At 40.1% G+C, this 23443-nt stretch overlaps 1 protein-coding gene across 3 annotated transcripts in view; it reads left to right on the forward strand.

Annotated features, from left to right (window-relative positions):
• The first annotated feature begins 1754 nt into the window (after nucleotides 1-1754).
• Lef1 (lymphoid enhancer binding factor 1) overlaps nucleotides 1755-23443 on the forward strand; it is a 115703-nt gene continuing 94014 nt past the window's right edge. For all 3 annotated transcript variants that reach the window (XR_013092167.2, XM_076864675.2, XM_076864676.2), the window contains exons 1-3: nucleotides 1755-3101; nucleotides 5206-5272; nucleotides 6604-6737. Coding sequence is in view for 2 of the 3 variants with exons in the window: in XM_076864675.2 (XP_076720790.1) it covers nucleotides 2889-3101; nucleotides 5206-5272; nucleotides 6604-6737 (414 nt within the window). In the remaining variant the exon portion in view is untranslated. The remainder of the gene's footprint in view (nucleotides 3102-5205; nucleotides 5273-6603; nucleotides 6738-23443) is intronic.

Consider the following 23443-nt stretch of genomic DNA (forward strand, 5'->3'; position numbering starts at 1 on the left):
TTATTACCTTACAAATACCATGTAGCAGAATATTATTTTTGTTTTTCTTCTCTAAGGCATTGTCAGCTATTTAAAAGTAAAACTGTTTTACTTTTCTGACTGTGCCCAAAGGTACCAGGTAGAATCTACATGTGACCACTGGCCATCTTCTGTGGGACAACTGAACCCTTTAAATGGTAATTTTAAAAACTATTTTCCAGTTCATGCCCCCCCCCAAAGTAGTGGTTATCAGCAAAGTTTTAAACGCTTATTTAAATCTCTGTTAAAAATCTTTACTTATACAATGTCCAGTAGCCTGCAATTTCACCCTTAGGAAAAGAAAAGTGATCTTTGTTTGATCATTCATATATAGAAGAACTGAAGTCTGATTCTGTAGTGTTTTCCTTGTTTTCAATTTCAGGGAGATGGAGATACATTTATTCCTGGCCCCTGTTTACTGTTCTGAGGTTTTAGAGATGGCTACTTCATTGGTATAATAATTTTGCCTGGATTTTTAACTGGGGATTTGAGAGCCAAGGGACAAAATGTAATGTGTTTTCAAACTTCAACTACACTTATACTGCAAATTTCACAAAGCATCTCCTTAAAAGTCCTGTCCTTGTACAAAATGCATCAAAGAGAGGGTGAAGACTTGGGGAATTTTTGAGGTTGGATTCGGATTTGCATCCTCAAGGGTCCCTTTCAGCGCACAGTCCAGGGTGCCAGAGACTGCCCTGTCCTGCCTCCCTCTTTCTGGCTTCACTCTCCTAGGTTTTATTTCTTCTTCTTCTCCTTTACCTTCCTTTCTCCCTTCTTGCGCTGTCTTTTCATTCTCTAGGAGGTATCTACATACTGCTGCGTATATATCCGAACACCCTCCAGAGATCTGAGTTAACTCTTCCTGCATCCCATAGTGAAGACGCAATGAAAGAGATACTGTTTAAAAGCGATAATTAAGATCCAGTCTTCAGTTCCTTCTTCGTCCCATTTTTCTCGGTAAGCGTGGAGATTTTATTTTCATTAGCGTGTGTTCCCTCATCCCTTGTCTCCAACGGGCGTGTGTGATAGTATGTTTAGTAAAGCCTCAGCTCTCTTTATTTTTCTTGCTGCTGTTCTCGCTTATTAGGTGAGCAATGTTAGTTATATTTTCCCCTTTCCTTCTCTCAGTCCCCAATTCCCGCCTCATCCCCTCTGTCAGAGCATCTATCAATGTGGTGTGGATCACAGCGGCGGCGGCTTTCTCTTTCATCTTTCTCCCCCTGCCTGAGCCACGGAGGGAGAGTGGGAGGCGGAAAAGAGGTGGAGGAGAGAGACTGGCAGAGGACGAGGAGTGGGCGCGTGTGGGCAAGATACTCAGATGAAGAAGTTAAGCCATTCTAGCAGAGTGTTTTTTTTTTTTTTTTTTTTTTTTTTTTTTTTTTGTCAATTTCACGCGGGGGAAAAAGTGCCTCCCTGTGGGTTACAAACAGCGCCTGGTCCTTCCTTCCTTCAAGGAGTTGCCTGATCCTTCCCTCCAGTGGCGCGCGCGCGGACACACGCGCACACGCACACACACCCATACCCCAAAACTAGGAGTCGCCCTACAGGCTCTGGGAAAAGCAATAGGGGGGGGAGCCCTCAATCACCACCTCCTTCTCGCCGACTGCCCCCCCACCTCCACACACTCCAGCGGGCAGCCAAGGAGAGCAGGAGGCGGGGGAGGGGAGGGGGAGGAGAAGCGACGCAAGTGGGTAGCTTTTCAGCGCCGCGGAGGCGCGGGAGGAGGAGAAGCGGTGGGGAGGTGCTGCGCTCACCTGCGGGCAGGGCGCGGAGGAGGGACCCGGGCGGTGAGCTCTTGGGCCGAGGGTCCGGGACGCGCCCGGAGCCTCGCCAGCGATCACGCTCAGGGTTTACCCCTCCCGTCGGCCGGGCGAGACCGAGGGGCAAAGCAGCTCTCTGCTTTGACAGAGCGGAGGCGTGGAGAGCGGCGAGTGAGAGCCAGCAAGCCAGGCTGAGAAACTCGAGCTGGGAACAAAGAGGGATCGGGCTGTGTGTGTGTGTCGGCTCGAGCTCCGGGCAGAAGCATTTGGGCCCGAGGCTCCTGCTGTGACTCCCCAAGACCCCGCCGAGCCCTCTAAGGCCTTTTCCCAGCGCTCGCCGGCAAACTTTATTCTTGGCAAACTTCTTGTCTTTCTCTTCCCCTCCTCCTCCTCCACCTCCGCCTCCTCCTCCTCCCCCTCTTCCAGCAGATTAAATGCTCCGCAAGAAGGAAAACCGAAGCAAAAGGGAAGCAAATAAGACGCTCTAAAACGGACATTTCCAGTTCGGTGGCTCTTTATTTTACTTTATCTTTTTACCCTTCAGGAAGTGGACTTTTCATTATCTTCTGGAGCCATTTGGCCCAGCTCGCTTCTCCTCCATCGGAAAACAAACTATTAAATCGGCATCCGAAGAATCTACGGTGGGGAGGTTTGCGCGGAGCCGCGCCGCCAGACTCTGCTCTGTTCTCTGGGGTGTGCTGACCCCTCCAGAACCGGTGTCTTCCGCGCACACAGGCCGGCGGGGGGCGTGGGGTGGCCCGCCGGGCCAGGGCAGGCTAGCCCAGCGCGCGCGGAGCCGCGCAGACGCCCCCAGAGGCGCCAGCTGCGGCTGCCCTCGCAGTCCCGTGCCCTTCGGCCTCAGAGGCGGGCGCCGGCGTCTATCTCCGCGAAGCGGGAAAGCGCGGGCGGCCCCCAGACCTCGGGCGCCGCCGCAGCTGCTCCGGCTGCCGGCCGGCGGCCCCGCGCTCGCCAGCCTCGCTTCCGCCCGCAGTCCTCCCTCACGCATCCAGCTCTCCTTTCCCTCCCCCCACCCTTGCATTGACCCCCCTCTCTTTCCTGCTGTCGCCGCGGGTGCTCCCACAGCGGAGCGGAGATTACAGATTCGTCGGGATGCCCCAACTCTCTGGGGGAGGCGGCGGCGGCGGGGGGGACCCGGAACTCTGCGCCACGGACGAGATGATCCCTTTCAAGGACGAGGGCGATCCCCAGAAGGAGAAGATCTTCGCTGAGATCAGTCACCCCGAAGAGGAAGGCGACTTAGCCGACATCAAGTCCTCCTTGGTTAACGAGTCCGAAATCATCCCCGCCAGCAACGGACACGAGGTGAGCGGGCCGCTGCCCCAAGCTCCCGAGAAGCGCGGAGAGGGAGGGAGCGAAGGCGCCGGCAGTCCCGGGTGACTGCTCCCGAGTAGTTCCCTTGTCTGTAGGGGCGTCGGGGAAGGGCTGGATCCCTGGTTGATATTTTCGGTGGGTGTGCGGGATCGGAGGTGGAGGGATGTGCAGGGAAACTTATTCCTAGTGATCAGTTTAGGGGTTCGGTGGCCAAGCGGTTGGTTTACAGGCAGGAAATGTTTCCTTTAACCCATAACGTTTCGCCTCCGGACTTTTTGGTGGAGTGAGGAGTGCAATGAATTAAAGCGAGGTCTGAACAGTACTACTGGGAAATCATCCGTAGGACGGAAAACAAAGTCCACCCGCTATCTTTCTCGGTACAAGTCTGCAAAAGTGCGTTAAACCACCAAAGGCTTAGGCGAGCCGAGCCAGAGGCGGGAGGAAGGAGAGGCGGGCGTGGGCCGGGGGCAGGCGGGGCGGTCCCAACCGCCGTGGAGCAGGGCCCGCGCGAAGCCTGCCCGTGGAGTGGGCGCGCGCCGGCTCTGCGGGGGTGGTGCGGGGCCAAGTCCCTGCAGCCGCTGGAGCCCCAGCGCAGGCTGCACGAAGCTGTGGGCGCGCGGAGCCCAGCCGCCCCAAGAGGACAGATACGGCTCGACCGCCTGCACCCCTTCACTTAAAAAATACAAAACTTTATTTGGGGTTAGTTGGGGCCTACATCAGGCCTTCAATCTATGCAGAAGAAAGGCGAGCCCTAGTAGAGAAGCGCCGGAAATCGGGCACGGGTTAGGGAGGGTGGAAAGCGCTTTATCAGATCTCCTGGCCAGCTGCAGGCGATAGCACTGGTAACCCGAGTAGGGTAAATAGAGACACGTGGGTGCCGGCGAGAGAAAGCCGCAGCGGGACTGCGCGGGAGGGCTATTTCGGGCAGCGCCCAGAGGCTCAGATGAGGTGGGGGGATGGACCCTGATATTCGACACTCCACTGGCCACCCTCATTCAACAACTGGGAAATCCTCCGGAGGAAATCCGGTCGAAAAGTCCTGACACCCAAATGATTTCACCAACGTTTTTCCCCTTCAGAGAAACTTGGAGGGTATACCCTTTTCCCTTAAATGGCATTACTTCTGCCCCCAAAAAGAAAGCGCGTGGTTTTGGGGGCGGGGACATTATGGGTTTTAAACAACACGTTTTAAGAACACCTCAGAGTTACCTTCTCTATCCCAATGGCAGGGGTGAGTATGCATTTTGGAAGGCTGGGGGCTGGGTTCCGACGAGAACGGAAGGGTGTTCTTTATCCGTCTGGTCTGGGGAGAAGGACACTGTGTTGGAAACAGACAACCCCAGATGTTAGGGCTCTGTTAATCTTGTCGCGGTGGTAAGTTGGTGAACCGACCCAAGAAAGATGGTGATGGGGTAATACCACTGATTTGCACGTGGTTGAGCCAAGGTGGATGGTGGTTACCAAAACTGATATTAACTGGGCTACCTTTTAGATGTCTATAACCCGACTCTCAATTTTTCCTCTCTTTAACCACAGATCAGTTCTACTTTTTTCTTGCAAGCCTGCAGTCAGCTAGCCATAGTAGGTCTTGAGCCATAGTGGAACTCCAGCTGGGACTGCTCTTAGGGCTATTTCCTTAAGACCCCATTGGAGTGGTTGATTTGTTCATATTAAAAATGCCATTTTCAGTTGCAAAATGATATTTCAGCCTGCTTTAATCAGCTCTAATTGAAATGAACAGTGGTTGAAGAGGCTATCAAAACTACCAACGCCATTAATTCCGACTCCTCTCCTATTAGGCATACAGGAACCTTGACAGATTAATAAACAGCAGTCAGAACAGCTTGTGAGTTGGTCCCAAATTTACTATATTTTTGTTCTTTTTACTTTTTGGTCCCAAGAAGATAATAATCTCTCAAAAATACATGTTGGAAAGAAAAAGACTCCCTAGTACCCAACTCTAGCTTATCCTTAGATTAATAAAACGGGTAGATTGAATTGCACCTAAACCTCTTTCTTTGAGTTTCCATTGGACACACTACTGTCACAAACTCTAAGGTGATTTTCTTTCTTTTGGGATGGGGATTGCTATTAGGTGGCCAGACAAGCACAGACCTCTCAGGAGTCCTACCACGACAAGGCCAGAGAACACCCTGATGATGGTAAGACTGAATTCTACTTCCTCCAGCTTTATCATAGAACCTGTGGTTTGTGTATATAAGTTTGTTTTGCTGCTTTTGCATTTAGGAGACCAGGACCAGGTGTGATAAGATTTTTAATGCCCACTATCATAACAAAATAGGAAAGAAATCCCAGGAAACTTACTGCTTATTTCTAATGTGTTATCATTTAAGAACTATCTTTTAAGAACTATCATTTAAGAACTATCTTTGAATGAGTTATGGACCTTCGGATTTCAACTAGCTTCCAGATTCTTGGAAAAGAAGGAGGGTTTATAATGGATTTTTCTTTTAAACAAAAATAGTTTTGAATGGATTTTTGCTTGCAAAATTGCTGTTTCTAGTTTGTTACAGTGAGAAGGCAGGCAGTGAATGAACACACTGAACATGGCTCAGTAAAACAGAATCTAGCTTTTAAAATATAAAACTTACAGCTAGGGACTATGCAGATAGGATAGACTTTCTCTCCATTTCTGATTCTTGTTAAAAGATACATATATACATAATTTGAAATTTAAGGACAGCTCCTGTGACTTGGAAAGGAATAAGATAACAGGTAGGGTTTACTTGTTGCCCAGTTTGCATTTTAATTACTTAACAAATGGCCTGATCAGAAGGGAATCTAAAATACATACTGTATTTTAACCTGGAGAAGAAGGGTTGAGAACTACATATTAGGGTTCTTCTCAGTGGCAAATAGTTGTACAAATTGAAAGGAAGAAATCTGTAAATTGAACACACAGATTTCTTTGGTAGAATGATGTAAGTGTAACACATAAAATTAAGCCTTCCAGAGTTACTCCTTTCATCGCTCAAATACTAGATACAACTCTCTTCCTCAGCAAAAATCTAGAAATTTTCTAGAAATCTAGAAGCATAGGTAGAATTTTCTTAAAAGAAAAAGGATAACTTCAAGTGTATCAATATATACATGTATATACACAGATGGTCTAATACATCACAGTTTCAGGTTTGTGCGTTTTCCTTCATGTTTCTGTATTTCTTAGGCTAGTTTGTTAGTATTAGAACAAATTAAGTTAGATGGATAACACTTATTATTATAAAAACATCAGTCAGTTGTGGAAGTAAATTGAAACACATGTTTTTTAAACATCTGGTTTGCTGCTAAGTCATTTAAGAGAATAAATACTGTCAATCTAAAATAGAGCATAATAATCCAGTTATAGTATTTTATAAACAAATCTTTTATGGAAAGTCTGATTTGCCTTAGAACTGTTAGATTTTCTGATGAAAAATATTGTGCTATAAAAAGGGAGTCAATACATCATTGATTGTTCTTTGGATTCTCTCAGGAAAGCATCCAGATGGAGGCCTCTACAACAAGGGACCCTCCTACTCTAGTTATTCTGGCTACATAATGATGCCAAATATGAATAACGACCCATACATGTCAAATGGATCCCTTTCTCCACCCATCCCAAGAACAGTGAGTAACATGCTGATGTTGCAAATTATTTTCTGAAGTGCAAATTAATTGGTATTTTGGCAGAATGTTTATTTTTTCAAACACATTGCAAATGCTTTCGTTATATATGACCAGTCATTGCTCAATAAGAGCTGTTACAGGGACTGGCTGCCTTAAAATAGTGCCATGTTTGATGTCTTGCATTTGGAATTTTAGCTTTTGGCTTATTGGTTTGAGATTAATAACATATCACGTGTTACAAAATCAAATGAAGTTAAACCAACAAATGTACTATTTTATGATTATTGTGCTTTCTGTGCTGAGGACAGGAAAATTTGATTCAGTGTTTTGAGTTAGCCAAGGACCGAATAGCTGTCGATGCTCTTAAGATATCTAGAATCAGAATGGTTTAGGCTCATTTGGAGCTGGACATACACATTGTTTCTTTGACTTTTGAAAGTGCCTTATTTTATTATAGTAACTATTAGTTTTAATATATTTTGTGAATGGCTGATAATCTATTTTTACCTTTTGTCAATTGTTGAGGAAGTATCATTTAAAGATAACCTAATGAAAGTTATTCTTCTGTCTTGTGGTTAACTTTTGAAGTTCTAAAAATGCATTGCATTATAACTGCATTATGCAAATGCATAACGTTATGAACAATTTCATGCTTGGTACTGAATGATATTTATCTTTTCTTGCAAAGTGGAAGTCTCATTTGTGTAATGAGAAAATATCTATGTAGTAACTTACATAGTATGTGAACATGATGTGTGTTGTGGGGATGGAATATTAAGTGATCCATCAATATATAAACTTTCTTTCCAGTCCTACTATCCCTCCACTACCCAGCCTCCAATGAAAGACACTTATGTATGCGGCTTAGGGCTTAGGGTTTCAGTCTCACTGGCTCTCCATATATCCAGATCTACATCGAAAATGGAGCCTGTGATCTTTGCCCATTGGTTCTACAAACTGAAAAAAATCGGCCACAAACATCTGTGAAAACTGATGGCATTGATGCCTCAGTAAACAGAATCAGAGAATGAGAAGGTTCACCAAAGTAGCTGAGGGAAATGGCTGGTAGTCAACTGTTAACACCATGCGTAGTGATTGTCTTCATTGTCTGTAGCCCTCAATGTAAACTGAAAGGTATATGAAATATAATCACTTTGTATGGGCACTGCAAAAATATCACAAGGAATATTTTATCTCTTGGAATAAGATTTTTCTAATTTTAATACTGCAGCTAAAATGGAGATCTTGGGGATGTAATCTTGGTGATTTGGGGATGGTTGCCATAGGAAAAAGCTATTTTGTATTTTATTTTAAAAGGCTTTTCAAATATTTAATGTCTGCGTAGTACATATGAATTTTCTACCTAAAAATGAATGAATTAATAAAACAAATATAGTTTACCGCTTAGAGACTGCACCAAATAAATGCTTCTGAGTTTCAGAAAGTTGTAGAAGTTTATATTTGTTGGACTAGATGTGCAAATATATCAGATATTTATTTTATAGTTGCACAGGCTTTTAGTTTTGGGGGGTAGAGAGGAAACAAAATATGTCTTAGATAACAAATTATTGAATATTTCTGTTGTTAAAAGACTTTTTAGAATAATGTTTCCAAATCAAATTATAGTCTTGATAATAATGGAAAATAGCCACTGAATTTTATCTGTGCACACAGTACATAATTTGAAATGTATTCCTTAGATCAGCTACTTCTCCTTTTGAGCAATAATTTTTGAAAAGTCAGTATAATAAATAATTATTGGTCTTTGTAAACAATCCCTAAGAATATTGTATGTTAAGCATCTCTTCCTCTTTAAGCCAGAATTCTGCCTTACGTCTCTGCAGACTTTTCTCCTGATCCTCCAGAGTACTCATCACTTAAAAATTTTGATAGAATGGAAGGTGTTTTTTTTTTGTTGTTGTTAGTGTATATATTAAAATTTTAAGATCTGTGAATCAGTCATTCATTGCTTTGGAAAGATGGGTGGCCAAAATAAATGGCTATAGATACAGGGTAGAGAAACAGAGTATGTGAAGAAAGGCTTATCTTACCCTGTTACCTCATGCTTTGCTTAATCTGTTACATATTAGAATGTATTTTTTTAGGTGTATTTTCTTGAGATATTCTGTAGTTTGCCCACTTCCAGAGCTTTTCAGTTTAAACCACAGACTATATTGATTTTTATTTTTTTATTTATTTTGCAGAGTACAATGAAAGTTATAATTGTTGGTCCCTAATACCTAACAGCTGTTTTTAATGTGTCTGAGATCAGAAACACTTTAACGGGAAGGCAGCCTCTCTTCTTTACCCCTAACCACACTCTGCCTTCTTGGTCTTTAATTCTGTACCTAACAGGACTTGAGTGTATCACTGACATCCACAATGACAGACTTACATGGAGAGTGTGAGGAACAGAGTGACCATTTGTGTTGGGACTTAGGGTGGGAGCATCTCTGTGACTTGAATTTGCATTACAAACAGCTGCTTGTTTACTGCTTCTGCTCCCTGGACTTGTTCAGACTGGAGTTAACATCTGGGGGTGGGAAAGGGACCAGACCACCCCTTCTCTGCATAGTCTTATGTTTGTATATAACTAGGTAATCCTGAGAATTCCAGCTATGACCAACTAGCACATACAGAAATGTTTCTGCTGGAATCTCATTGTAGCAATTCTATATGCTTTTGTACTTTTTCAGACAAACACTGGCATAAGCATGCTCACACAGGGACCTAAGTACTGCATTATCTATTCAGGAGAACGGTCTTCACCCATTCAGCTTTTATCCTTTTGAGGGGAAGTTTTAATTGGCAGATTACCTCTTTCTAGACTTGGAATTCTTATGGATATGATCATCTGCATAAGAAATCTTATGAATGGGTCTCTATGGAATTTTAAATAAGAATTTTTCTTTCAGCTAAATTGAACCTAAGAAGGCACCTATGACACACATTTGGTGTCATTGTGAGCTCCAAGGCACAGTAAACTTTGGCTTCAGTTGGTTATCTGCAGAGAAGGATGATGCAGAGGCCTATTAAATGTTTCAGAGTGAGGAACCTCGAAGGTTTATTAAAAGCATAGTCCCAAATCTTTTTTTCTTCTGAACCTTATTTATGAAAAATCCCTGTAGGCCAGTGGTAAAGTATTAAAAGAAAAAAATAATACGTCTTTATATCCCCAAGGTCGGTCCTGGCAGTTGTGTGCCTGAACACCTTGTGAGCTTGCCTGGCTTTAATGTAGCAAAAGTTCCCATTGGTTTAATGTCCTATGGTTATTCATCTTGAGTGTCTGACTTCCATTTGTCCCTTAGCAGCCAAATGTTTAACACCTTAGAAGAAAAACCTCATGTTTCTCTCATGCTCAAGAGGGAATGCAGGAAGCTGAGCCCCCTTGCTGCTGAGTCTCCTCAGACCACAGCAGCCACCTGGTCAGTGTAGTGCTGAGAACTTTCATTGTTTCTGGTTCTCTGAGATCCTTAGAGTGAATTTTTATGTGGGAAAGGGAGATATTTGTGTTCTCATTTCAGAATTTTTTTTAAGTTGGGGTTGCTATGAAAATGCTGTAGGAATTTGTTTTTGATTACTTAAGAATAGCTCAGTTACATTCTATGCCTTTTTTTTTAAAAAAATATTTTTTAGTTGTAGTTGGACACAATACCTTTGTTTTATTTATTTATTTTTATGTGGTGCTGAGGCCTCAAACGTGCTAGGCGGGCACTCTACCTCTGAGCCACAACCCCAGCCCTACATCATGTGCCTTTTACCATAGGGAATCAACATGTTGATTTCTGGTTGACAGAACCATACATATTATAACTGTCTTACTCCCACATGTTTGTATTTACATACAAGTAGATGAAATTTGATTTTTTCAATGTTCACATCCAGAATTAAGGACTTGACTAATCGTTAAATTTCTGAGTGACACTGCATATCACTGTTACATAGCTTTTGAAATGAAAAACTTAAGGAGAGAGACTGGCTTATCTCTTAGAGGATTTTTAAAAGGCTCTCTTCATTTTATTGCAAGAAACTACTTAATCTGACTTACTGATAAATCATTTTTAATTTCTCTCGGCTGTTTAATTTTTGAAGCTAAGTATATTGAGTTTTCCCCTTTACCTCAGATGTAGGGTAAGTTTTATAAAGTATATTCTAGGTCACTTTTATATGTGAATGTCAGGAGAATGTGGGGAAAATGCTTCAGACCTCCAACTCTTCTGTTTGATCCCTTCTTAATTGCACTGTTGTGAAGTTGGGAAAGGATCATAGTCAGAAGAATTGGCAGCTCTTGCCATCCCTCCATCAGATATCTTAAATATACTAACAGTTTGCTTGTTCAGGTATCCCAGAGAGTCATACACATGACTCAGGAGCTACTGTTGCAATTATAGGACTGATCCTTACTCAGATATGTGTTTTGAAATTACCCTTATAGTTTCTTGTTCATTCATAAAGACATGAGAAAAATAGAAGATATTTAGTAACTTTAGTAAAAACAAAACTTTGAGCCAACCTGTGAAAATTCCTGCTTCTGAAGTAGTGGGCTGGGCCCCCATACAAGGCTCTCATCAACCCCATTGTTCTGACTCAGTCTACCCTATGGACCAAACCTCTTGTGTAATTTGATAAGAGATAAGACTTTACAGGTGTGACTGTCTGGACTTGAACTTGAGACTCACAGGTGCTTTCCCCAATGTTTACTGGGTTGAATGTTTTAAAACTAATTTTGTTTGTTCTTTAGGCAGAACCATTTTTGGATTTTATGTGATTAAAAGTTTTTTGAGCAAAAAAATGACTCCATCCGCCTTTTTACTTTTTTTGATCCTCATTTGTTTGTCGTAGATATGATTGGAATTTTACAAAACTGGTTTTCCTTTTGATTTTGGAGAAAGAACTGAAGTTTTAAGATAAAATGTGCAGTGTTATCTATAGCCAGTCAAAATTTTTTACAGGTAAAAGTAGAGCTGAACATATCAGAGGCACTACTGTCATGAAGGTTGTTTTTACAAGGGAAGGTTCATTTACAACTTGTCCCCTTTGGAGCCATCACTTTAATACAAAGTTGAGTGCCAAGCTGAATTATATATAATCCTATATGGAACTGGGTGACAGTGCCAAGCTGAGCTAGTTTGCAGGACTAATATTGTAGTAATCATGAGACTTAGGACTGCTTCTTGCTTTCCTGACAGTCTTCACTCATTTAGAAAAGGCAGTCATTGGACTTTCTTTAAATCATTTAAAAAATGCATTTGGAGTCTGAGGCAGGAGGATTACTTGAGCCTAGAAGTTTAAGGCCAGCCTAGGCAACATAGCAAGATCCTATCTCTTAAAACAAAATGAGATCCCTTCTCTTTTTAAAGTTCATATTTAGTTTTTAAATATTAAATTGTGATTTTATGAAGTCACAGGCTGGGATCTATAGACTCTGCTGTAAGCTCTGAAATCATTTTAAGGATATAAATGAGTGCCAATGTCGATCCTGGCAAAAATTTGGAGGCCCAAAGCCTGATACTAACTTAAGAGACCAATGACAAAGACTTGGGTAGTAAAGAGGAAAGAGTTGAACAGAGGGCTGCTTGGGGAATAGAGAGTGTTGATTCAAAAATTCTGATAATTTAGTTGGGACTATTTACAGACTATTATCAGAGGCTGTGAAGAGAATTATAAAATCTCTGCACAGGAGTACGTTTATACACAATACCAACTCTGGCTAAATCTGCTGAAATTATCTATTTGTACAGATAGACCACTTATAAAGTTCACTGGGGAGATGGAACTCACATGCCTTCTATCTGTGTGGGGAAATTGCAAGGGCAGTATAGAGCAAGGAAGAGTTTTGGTTGTTTCTCCGGTTTCCCAGTTTGTGGGAGGAACATGACTGTTAAAGACATGCTTCACAGAAGGTCTAGAAATTTTTGCAGCTAACTGGGAACAGTAGAGCCTTTAAAAAACTGAATTTCTGATTATTGTTCTACCCATAATCACAAATAATCCTATGTGGAACTGGATGACAATTTTGCATGATTGAATTTTGATCTAAATAGTGATTTGTTACTGTGGTGATATTGTGTTTACTTTATTAAAATGTTTGCTGTCACTCAACATAGAGAAATTGAAATGAAAGGGTATATGTAGAGAGGCTCTGTAATATGGCTCTGGAATAGGTTCAGTTTTCTTTTATTATTATAAGCTTCTGAATCAGTCATCAAAACAAGAATTTAATATCTGACATACTAAGACATTTTTATAATTCCTTTAATTTTTTTTATAATCCTGAAAAACTTTGTAATTATAGCTATCCAGCTATTGATGATAGGTGATTGTCCCTGATGAGTTATGAAAGGGTTACAATCATCCTAGCACAGAAAAGAAACCCCAGTAAGAGTGCATAGGAAATTTTCATGTGAATTTTGGATACATCCAAAGGACTTTATCAAACCAAATATTGTGTGAATGGCAAGACTTGGAAGTGTCTGGAAACTAATCCTTGGTATTTTATTATTTTGTTTTTTGTCTGACTTATTGCATGAGTGAGTGAAGGAGCATTAGACCACTATCTTTAGGGAGGACATTGGTCATTCCTTATACAATGTTCAGTTTTCAGCTGAAAGTAGACAGCCAAAGGAACTTACTGCTAGACTGAGAAAGAATGAGACTGGACCCTCTTGTGAGGATCAGTTAAGATGCACTTGTCTTTTACTTAGGTCCTAGTAACCTAATTGCAGCAATGGAGAGGACAGAAATACTTTTTACAGAAGGGTGCTTGAGATGGAATATGATAGTAATAAAAAGAAAATCATCTTCAAGTATATTTTAGTATCATATAGCTAACACTTTTCATTTTTATTCTCTCTCAGCTGGAAAGGACATTCCCCCCCCCCCCCCCAGTGACACTTGAGGCATTTTCAGATAGCAGAGAATTCTGTGTATTTTTTAAAGACGTGTGGCAGTGGCATTGCTGACTGTTCTGAGCCAGTGTGTGCTGTAAATTGATCACACCTTTTGGCAATATGGAGAACAAAGAGTTTTTACTTTATTAGGGGGAGGAAGGCAGCCCCTAAGAAGGCAGAGTCTGTGAAGGAAAGTACTAGGGTAGATGTTAACTGACCCAAGCTCTAGTCCCAAGTTCATCACCCTCCTCTAAAGGTATTTAACCTCCATATTTAGCCTTTGTTTCCTCGTTTACAAATTGCAACATTCACTTCTGGCTTGCCCACCTTACCTGGTGAATGTGCAGTTCTGACGGCAAAAAGTCTGCACAAGCACTGTTTTCCAGCAGTAAAGCTGGAGTCTAAGATGGTGTGAGGCAGGGCTCTGGTTCCCACCTGGAGGGGTTTCTGCATTCAAGAGAGGTGTGTCTGAACCCAAGAGGCTCTGGAGAAAAGAAAGACATACACTGTTCTTTCTGTGCCATGATGAGGACCTGCAGTTTGAACTGGGAGAAGGACTTACCTTCACCTTTGGAAAGTGTGAATAAAAAATTGGGGGATTGTCAGAACATTTTTTTCGAGGTGATTTTATACTCTTCTATTAGGAGGGCATCTGATTTTACCCTTTAGCACCACGGTTCTCTGCCAAGGGAATGAGAGGTGTGAGGGAACAGGTTTCTACAGTTCAGATTCATTAGTTGAAAAGTTTGAATCTTCCAGTATTTGATAAGAAGTTGCCAAAAAACTCTGTGGATAAGGCAGAAATATATTTGTGGTTGGGAGAATATTTTCCCCTTAATCGTTTAAGAGCTGGGTTTCTTTTCCCTGCTACCAATACTAGAGAGAGAGGAACTTTTGAAGCCTTGTGAATGTTGAGGATAACAGGCAAGTTATATTTTTCTTCTCCAAATTTTCTTCTGGTTTAAATCCTTCTAGCTTTCTTGGCACCTAAAGATAAGATCCAAGGGATATGTTAGGCAGGCAGCAAGGTGAAATTGATGTCTTTCTAGCCTTGTGGAAAATTCTTGCTTCCATCCTTTTAAAACTTTTTTTTTTCTTTTTCTCTTAATAAAACCCAGTGAATTTAAACATATACTAATGTGGAGTCAGCCTTCTTTGTATAGGATACCTCAATTTGGAATAGTATATAAAGCACCTCATATTAATTTTGATCCCATCACCTTGGTATACTACTTCAAAAGACTTGGATCAAGGAAAAAGGTATTGTATGACTAGAGGTGTGGCCAGTTGTAGAGCACAGCAAGCCTGAGCGTGGGGTTCCATCCACAGCACTGCAAATAAAAGAAAAAGGCTCTGTAATCTCATCTCAAATGTTATTAGACTTTTTTTTTTTTTTAAATATTTATTTTTTAGTTCTCGGCGGACACAACATCTTTGTTTGTATGTGGTGCTGAGGATCGAACCCGGGCCGCACCATGCCAGGCGAGCGCACTACGGCTTGAGCCACATCCCCAGCCCTAGACTTTTAAATTAGATTTTAAAAGTCTGAGACAAAAACCAAAAATATCAAAGTGACAAATGTTTAATATTTGCTACAATAGGGCTAACCAGTTAGCCAGTCCAGCACACTGTAATCTCAGCAACTCTGGAGGCTGAAGTGGGAGGATTGCAAGTTTGAGGCCAGCCTAGGCCTTGAGATCCTTTCTCAAAATAAAATAGAATAAAGTGGTTGGAGACAGAGTAGAGTACCCATGGATTCAATCCCAAGTGCCACATACCCCCCCAAAAAAATCAAGTCTCCCAAATATTGCTCAAATAATATTTTGCTCATTTTATGAATACATTAAAATTTTAAAATTAGTATTCATTTTTTTTTGTTTTTTTTTAAAGGGAAAGTAATTGATACTTATTTTTTTTAAAATACTACATTGTGTTCAGTACTTATAAGGCAGTTTACATGCCCATTTAATGCTCAGTTGAGGTAAAAGCTGTGGTGTATTATAAACTCAGCATTAAAGAAAGGAACCATCTTCAGGAATAGCAATAATCTGTCTCAGCCTAATAAGTTGTAGAGTCAGAGTCCTCCCTTAAGGTCTACAGTTTTGTTTGTTTTTATTAAAAATAATCAACATTTGCCTCAAAGAACATAAAATACTTACTAAATTAATTATAATATTGATAAAAATGTAAAGCAGAAAAGCAATTACAGTGATGATCTGTTAGACATTTTTAAAAATGCTTAACTTTATGAAAACGAAAGATTATTTTCATTTAAAAAAAGCAAAACATGTTCAGTAGAAAAAATTAGAAAATTTGATTGAGCAAAAAGAATGCAAATACTAAATTCCTAGGCTCTTATTCTCAGTGATTATCACTCCTAGAATTTGCTACATAGCCTTTTAGATTTCTCTCTATGCATATATATAACTGGTACATAAATTCACAAATACCTGTTATATACTCATGGCAATGAGAACATAATATGCCATTTTGTAACTTGATTTTTTTCCTCACCAGTATATATTGGACTTTTTCTTCTGTTAAGCATTGTTTTGTAACATCTTTAATGGAGTGCCTAATTTATTTAGCTAGTAATTTTTTGGTTCCCACATTCAGATACTGACACCTTTTTTCTCATGAATATTATGATGAAATATTTTCTAACAAAATCTTTGTACTCATTTTAAATTATTTCTTTGGAAAATGTCAGAAATGCAAAGATAATTTATTGGTGCATTGTAATTATATATAATAAGTGGGATTCAGTGTGATATATTTGTGCATGCACAAAACATAATTTGATCAACTAAATTCTCTAGTATCTTTCCTTTCCCTCCTCCCCTCTTCCCCCCGCCTGTTCTCTCTCTCTACTCAGTAGTCTCCTATTTTCATGAGGTCCCCTTTTTTAATTTTATTTTTGTTAGTTATAGGTGGACACAATACCTTTATTATATATATTTATTTATATTATGTGTTGCTGAGGCTTGAACTCAGTGCTTCACATGTGCTAGGTGAGCACTCTACCACCGAACCATAAATCCAGCCCCTAAGTCCCCCTTTTTCCTACTTTTTGCTCTCTAGCTTCCATATATGAGAGAAAATATGACTTTGACTTTCTGGATGTGGCTTATTTCATTTAACATTATGCTCTTCAGTTCTATCCATTTTCCTGCAAATGACATAACTTTGTTGTTTGTGGCTGAGTATACATCGATCGTCTAGGGGCTGGGGCTATAGCTCAGTGGTGGTGCTTGCCTAGCACCTGTGAGCACTGGGTTCTATTCTCAGCATCTCATATAAATAAATAAATGAAATGAAGGTCCACCGACAACTAAAAAAGTATTTTAAAAAATCCATTGTGGGGGCTGGGGATGTGGCTCAAGCAGTAGAGCGCCCGTCTGGCATGCGTGCAGCCCGGGTTCGATCCTCAGCACCACATACAAACAAATATGTTGTGTCCGCCGATAAATAATAAATAAATAAATAAATATTTAAAAATTCTCTCTCTCTCTCTCCCTCCCTCTCTCACTCTCTCTTTAAAAAAAAAAAAAATCCATTGTGTATATATACCATGTTTTCTTTATCCAGTCATCTGTTGACAGACAGATTTCATAAGCTGGTCCCCGTAGTTTGGCTACTGGGAATTATGCTGCTATAATCATTGGTATGCATGTATGACTATAGTATGATGACTTTAATTTTTTTGGATAAACACTGAGGAGTGGAATAGCTGGGTCATATGATGGTTCCATTTCTAGTCTTTAGAGGAACTTCCAGGCTGATTTCCAAAGTAGTTGTACTAATTTACAAACCTACAAACAATGCATAAATGTTTAATATTTCCCATCATGCTCACCAACATTTATTATTATTTGTATTCTTGCTGATAGGCAGTACACCTTTAAATTTGGGGTTAATAGTGCAATTTAACCTTAAAAAACATATTTTGGGGCTGGGGATATAGCTCAGTTGGTAGCATGTTTACCTCACATGCACAAGGCCTGGGTTCAATCCTCAGCACCACACACACACACACATACACACATACATACACTCATATTTATTTAAATTAAATTTTGTTTTTACTTAATAAGATCCTGGGGGTTGAACCCAGGGCCTTTACTTATGCTAGACAAGTCTTATGGCACTGAGCTATAGCCTCAGTCCTGAAGTCAGAACTTTAAAAAGTGTATTTGTTTACATTCAGCTTTGCTTATGGTTGGTGTTTTGAGGCTGATAGTTTTCATGACTCTTTCACTCAAGAGACATGACTAAAAAGAACAAATTAAAAAAAAAAAAAAAGATAGTAGACAAGTAGTCAGACAGATGGAGAGTGTCACACACTCCATAAGACTAGAGTGGAGAATGTGTCTTAAACAAATTTGAACTTCCTTTGACTTCCCCAAGTTGAACCATCCGCCCCCACCTCCTGCCACCACAGCCACAGGTTTCCCTAACATTGGCAGGGGACTTGCTTCCTGTAGAACCAAGGCCAGCTCAGCTGGCCCCCAAAGAGAATAAAAAGTCATCCCATCCTTAGTTTCTTCTTCAAATAGACAAATCTTCTTTGTGGAGAGTGAGTGAAGAGGCAGGTAGGGAAAAGGATCACAGGCACCGTCCAAAAGGTAGAAGTTTCTTTTTCTCTTTATAAAACCCAGTGAATTTAAACATATGCTAATGTGGAGTTAGCTTTCTTTGTATAGAATTCTTCAATCAGGGAGGAGAAAAGGAGAAGGTCTCTTAAGTTATCATTCTTGATTAGTGAGGCTGTGGCCTGTGGGTAGTAATGATAAAACAAGTAAGTGTAGAAATAAACAAGATGGAGTTGCACAGAGCCCTCTTGGAGTCAGAATTCCTGGATTCCAGGGCTCTGCTGACTAGCTGTGTTTTTCAACTCTGGACCTTGGCTTCCTCATCCAGAATGTTGTCCCCACTCCGCCCTGTATGTCCTGAATCATTCTGCAGAAGGGTCACATAGATGTACTTTGACCAAACTCCCAGCTGATTCTTACATAAAATAAGTTTGGGGAAAATCTTGACAAGGGTAAATACCCAGTAATTGAGGGTTTGGATAATGTAAATAACTTACCCAAGGTCTCACACATAGAAAGGAGTGGGGCTTGGACTCCATGTCACACTTATTGGTCACAAAGCCCACTTTCTCTTCACTCAGCTCTGTCCCTGTACTAATGGAGACCACTGACACTGTGTTCTCTTGTAGGCCAAGCTTTTGAGGTTTTCTCCATGCGTGCCATACTCCACTAACTACAGGATGAAATTCACACTTTTTACTGTTATTTTGAAAGTTCTCCATAGTCTGGAACCATCCAGAGTACTACTACTACTATTACCACTAGTACTGACTACCTAGTCATCCACATCACAGACCTCTATCCCCAACCCTTTTTGAACACCTTTCTGTGGGTTCTTGTAGCTTGGGCTCTCTGAGCTGCCCTTTCTCTTTTACCTGCCGTCACAATCTTGTCTATCCTTAAAGGTTCAGAGTAGATGGTACCTCTTCCATAGCACTCCCATTCCACTCCAGTGAAGAGGAACTGTGCTCTCCTGTGTGTCCTCACAGGCGCTCCTTCCTAACTCCTACTTACATGTCTTACTAGTTGGTTCCACATCTATTGCTCACTCACCATTCGTTCTTCAGGACAGGGGCCTGCCTTACTCTGTTGTCCAGAACTTGTTGCAGGATTTTAAAACTGCCATGGATTAGGTTCCTCACTAGTTGTTTGTGGAATAAAATAAGAATTCTTAAACCTCAAGAATGTAAGGTGATCACCAACACAGTTAGCAATGCATATTTAAATAGCCACTCTTAAAAATGTATAAACTCACACTAAATTACAAAACTGAAGTTGAGCTTAGAAACGGAGCACTAATTAGAGTCCATGGAATTGGCATTAGCTATTAGTTTTGACTATATAGTACATACCAGAACCATTCTAAACACTTTTTATGCATTAGCTCATTTAATCCTCAAAATAGCTCAGGGTATCCCTAGTATCCTTGTGTTTCTGATGAGAGAACTGAGGCACCAAGAGGGTTGACAAAAGCTTTAGATGGGTATAGAGAGCATAAACAAGTCAAGAAATGGAAGGTCAGATAAAGTAGACCATTTTCTCTGATCACTTGACTGATAAGTAGTGGTACCATCAATGGGGCCTAAGTCTTGACTCCCACTGCAGGGTGCTTTCTGAGCTTCAATGGATTTCTCATTAGTAAGATGGAAATGATTCTTTAGGTTTTGTGAGGATAAAATGAGATGTTATATGAAATTTTAATAGCCATTTTGAGGTAGTATTGAATGTGGAGTTCAAAGGTGACCAATTAGATGTAGACAGAAGGAGATGGATCAAAGATGGTGAGTGTCCCAGCCTGATGAGGAGGGGACAGTATTAATTAACAGTGAATTTAGAAAGAGGAGTAGGTTTGAGAATAGACAATCATGAGATTAGCTTAGACATTATTCTGTGCTTTCATTTTTATGCTAAGAAATAAGAAAAAATTAACCAAGATCTAGAACCAAACTCCACCTCTTTTTGGCCCATATCTTATTTGATATAAGTCCACAATAAGAAAGTCATATCACTTACTGGTGAGGATTCTTGGACCTTGACCAGGACATTGTCTACAAATGAAGAGAATAATGGGATTAATAAAATATTAGCATATGATATTTAATGAAGTCAGGCACAGTGGTGCATGCCTATAATCCCAGCTATTTTAGGCACTGAGACAAATTTGAGGCCAGCCTGGGTAACTTATCAAGACCCTGTCTCAAAAAATATAATAAAATGAGATGGGAATGTAGCTCAATGACAGAGTGATTGCCTAGCATCTGTGAAGCCCTGAGTTTGATCCCCAGCACAGCCAATAAATAAAACAAATAAATACACATATATACATATGTTTAATGAATGTTCTTTACATACATTTTTCTTATTAAATTCTCAATAGAATACTGTGAAGTGAATGCTATTAATATTCACATGTTTACAGTGAAGAACCTGAGACATCAAGGGGTTATTTGCTTGTTTGTACTCCTAAAGTTTAGTTAGTGGTCAAAGGTAAATTCTGAGCCAGGTATCCCTGACTCAGGAGCTGAGAACTAATTCATAAACTAGCACTTCTCTTATAAGAGTGCTGAGAGTAATCCTCAGGAAGCATCCTTAAAAAAGATTGAAAAGTGACTGTTGTACTGAATAATGTGAACTGCTAGGTTTTAATGATGGGTTAAATAACAGATTCTAAGAATACTTGAAAATTTTCTTCTGGTTCATTCAACACATAACTATGTAATTGCTCAATATGTTCTTGAAAATTCTCAGGAAATATTTTTTAATTGATTGTATCAGCATATTTTTGATAAATGTCTAATTTTCTGCTCACTTCTAGGGGCCCAGTGTCCCCATGTGTTAAGGACTAACTAGATTAACAGATGTGTGACCAAAGGTTTTGTGACTCCCAGAATCTTTTTGGTAAATGATGATGCTTTTTATTCCATAAGAACTGAATATTTACAGGCAAAATCTGCCAAAGAGTGTTGTTTGCACAATAAGCAATTAAACTGTGGGATGTGCTTCACTTTTAGAATCAGTTAGTGGTAATTTTGTGGCATCTTGATGTTCGGGTAAGTAAGAGAAATTAGTTTAGTACTGACTGGAATCAGGATCTTTCCTGAGAAGTTGCAACAGTGAGTTTCCTTTAAAAAATGAAGAAACTCTTTTTTGTTGTTGTTGTTGTTGAGGACACATTTATTAGAAATAATCTTTTCTTCTTTCTCTCAAAAGGAAATATCTTTGCCGGGGCGGGGGGTTGATTAAAATAATACATTTTTTAAAAAGTCAAGGGAAAACCCATAGTAGAATTGGAAAGAAAAACAACAACAACAACAACAACAACAATAAAAAGTACCTGCATTTCTGTCATTCAGATATAATGGTTTCATTTTGACATACACATTTACAGACTTTGAGATATTGTTTCTGCATCTGTACCTGTAATACAAGCATTTATATGGGTCCTATTCTATTGTAAATCATTTTGTTTTCATTAAAAATATTTTGCATGTGCTCATTTTTCTATGTGAATATAGATCTATATCATTAGTTTTAATGTCCAAATACCATCCAATTTTAAGAATATTTCAGTTTATTAGATTTTTATCCTCAGTTATGCATGTTAAGATTTTTTTAATCATTTGTTTTAATTAATGTTACAATGAAACCATGTTAAAAATGTACTTATGTGGCTGGGGATATAGCTCAGTTGGTAGAGTACTTGCCTTTCATGCATAAGGCCCTGGGTTCAATCCCCAGCACCACACATACACACACACACAAATAAATAAATAAGTACATTTTATTTATTTATTTATTTATTTATCTATAATGTTTGTCAGTTGCAATTTCACATCTTCTTTGATTTATCAGTTTGTTACACATAACACTATAAACAATTCTGATCAACTGCTCGTGAAATAATGGTTCAGAACTACAACAAAATTACGATACTTTTCTATTTCTTTATGCTTGCACAACTGTGATCTACCTATCAGTTGTTGTGTATACAACTAGATACTTAACATAATACTTTCCATCATTAGTTTGGTGGCTTATTATTATTATTATTTTGACACTGGGGATTGAACTCGGGTACTTTTAACCACTGAGTCACATCCCCAGCCTTTTATTTTTATTTTTCATTTTGAGGAAGGGTTTCATAAGTTGCTGAGGCTGGCCTTGAACTTGCAATCCTGCCTCAGCTTTCCAAGTCACTGGGATTATAGGCATGTGCCACCACACCTGGCTAGTTTGGCTCATAATGTACATTTTATTTTAGGAAAGAAGATGGTAGTGAAGCTCTTTGACCTTTGTAGCATGGTGCAATAACCAGAAAGCCCCTTGTATTCCAGTTCACTAATCAGAAGAGAATATCTGTTGTGTAGCAGTGTCTGAATTAACCCTGTGGTTTAGGGTTAAGGAGGTTCCTGGCAGAATGAAGACAAACACTAAAGAATGTTTATTTGAGGAATGATTTATCATTCATCCCTTAAGTATTTGTTGAAGGTACTTGTTTATAAGTACTTTCATTGTGGGTGCCTGACCATAAAGGCAGTCACTACCCTCAAAGGGCTCATGGTATACTAAGAGATGACTTTTGTAAATGCCCACCGCTGAATGCAGAGCAAGCAGGAGGTGCATAATAGCGCAGGGATGCAAGAGGTGGGGATGGAGGTTAGCCAGGTCACCCTGGAGTGCTGCAGCCCACTAGGGCAGTTTCAGAGGGCTAGTTTCTATATCATTTGTTCTTTACTTGCTCTTATTTCAGTGAGTCCTTTTAGAAGCATAGCAGAGAATATTCGATTTACTTGTTGAAAAGTGGTGCGTGCACAACTCTGTTTCGGCTGAGCCAGGATAGTTGTTTGATAAATACTTTGTTAACTTAAAAGGCCATGAATATTAAGGAACCTAAGACTGTTAAAGAACTTAGAAATGTTTGCAGAGACTTGAATGAACAAGGTTATAAGTATTACTGCACGTTAACTGGCAGTAGCTACTGTGTCACTGTTTCATTAGTACCACCACCAGAAACCTTTACTTTTAACTTGCTTTGTGTACCTTTAAACCACCTTTTTAATGGTGATTGTCAAACTTGACTATGCTAAGAATTGGGCAGATGGCATCTCACCAAGGCAGAGAGGTTTCCAATTACATATATTGTGCAGTACTCTGTGTCTTCAATGCCGGAGCCTAAATCCAGAGTTCAGATACCAGCTGCAAAATGGGAAAATTACTTTAACCT

Source organism: Callospermophilus lateralis, chromosome 8 (genome assembly GCF_048772815.1).
Source record: "Callospermophilus lateralis isolate mCalLat2 chromosome 8, mCalLat2.hap1, whole genome shotgun sequence".
In the NCBI taxonomy this organism is placed as follows: Eukaryota; Metazoa; Chordata; class Mammalia; order Rodentia; family Sciuridae; genus Callospermophilus; species Callospermophilus lateralis.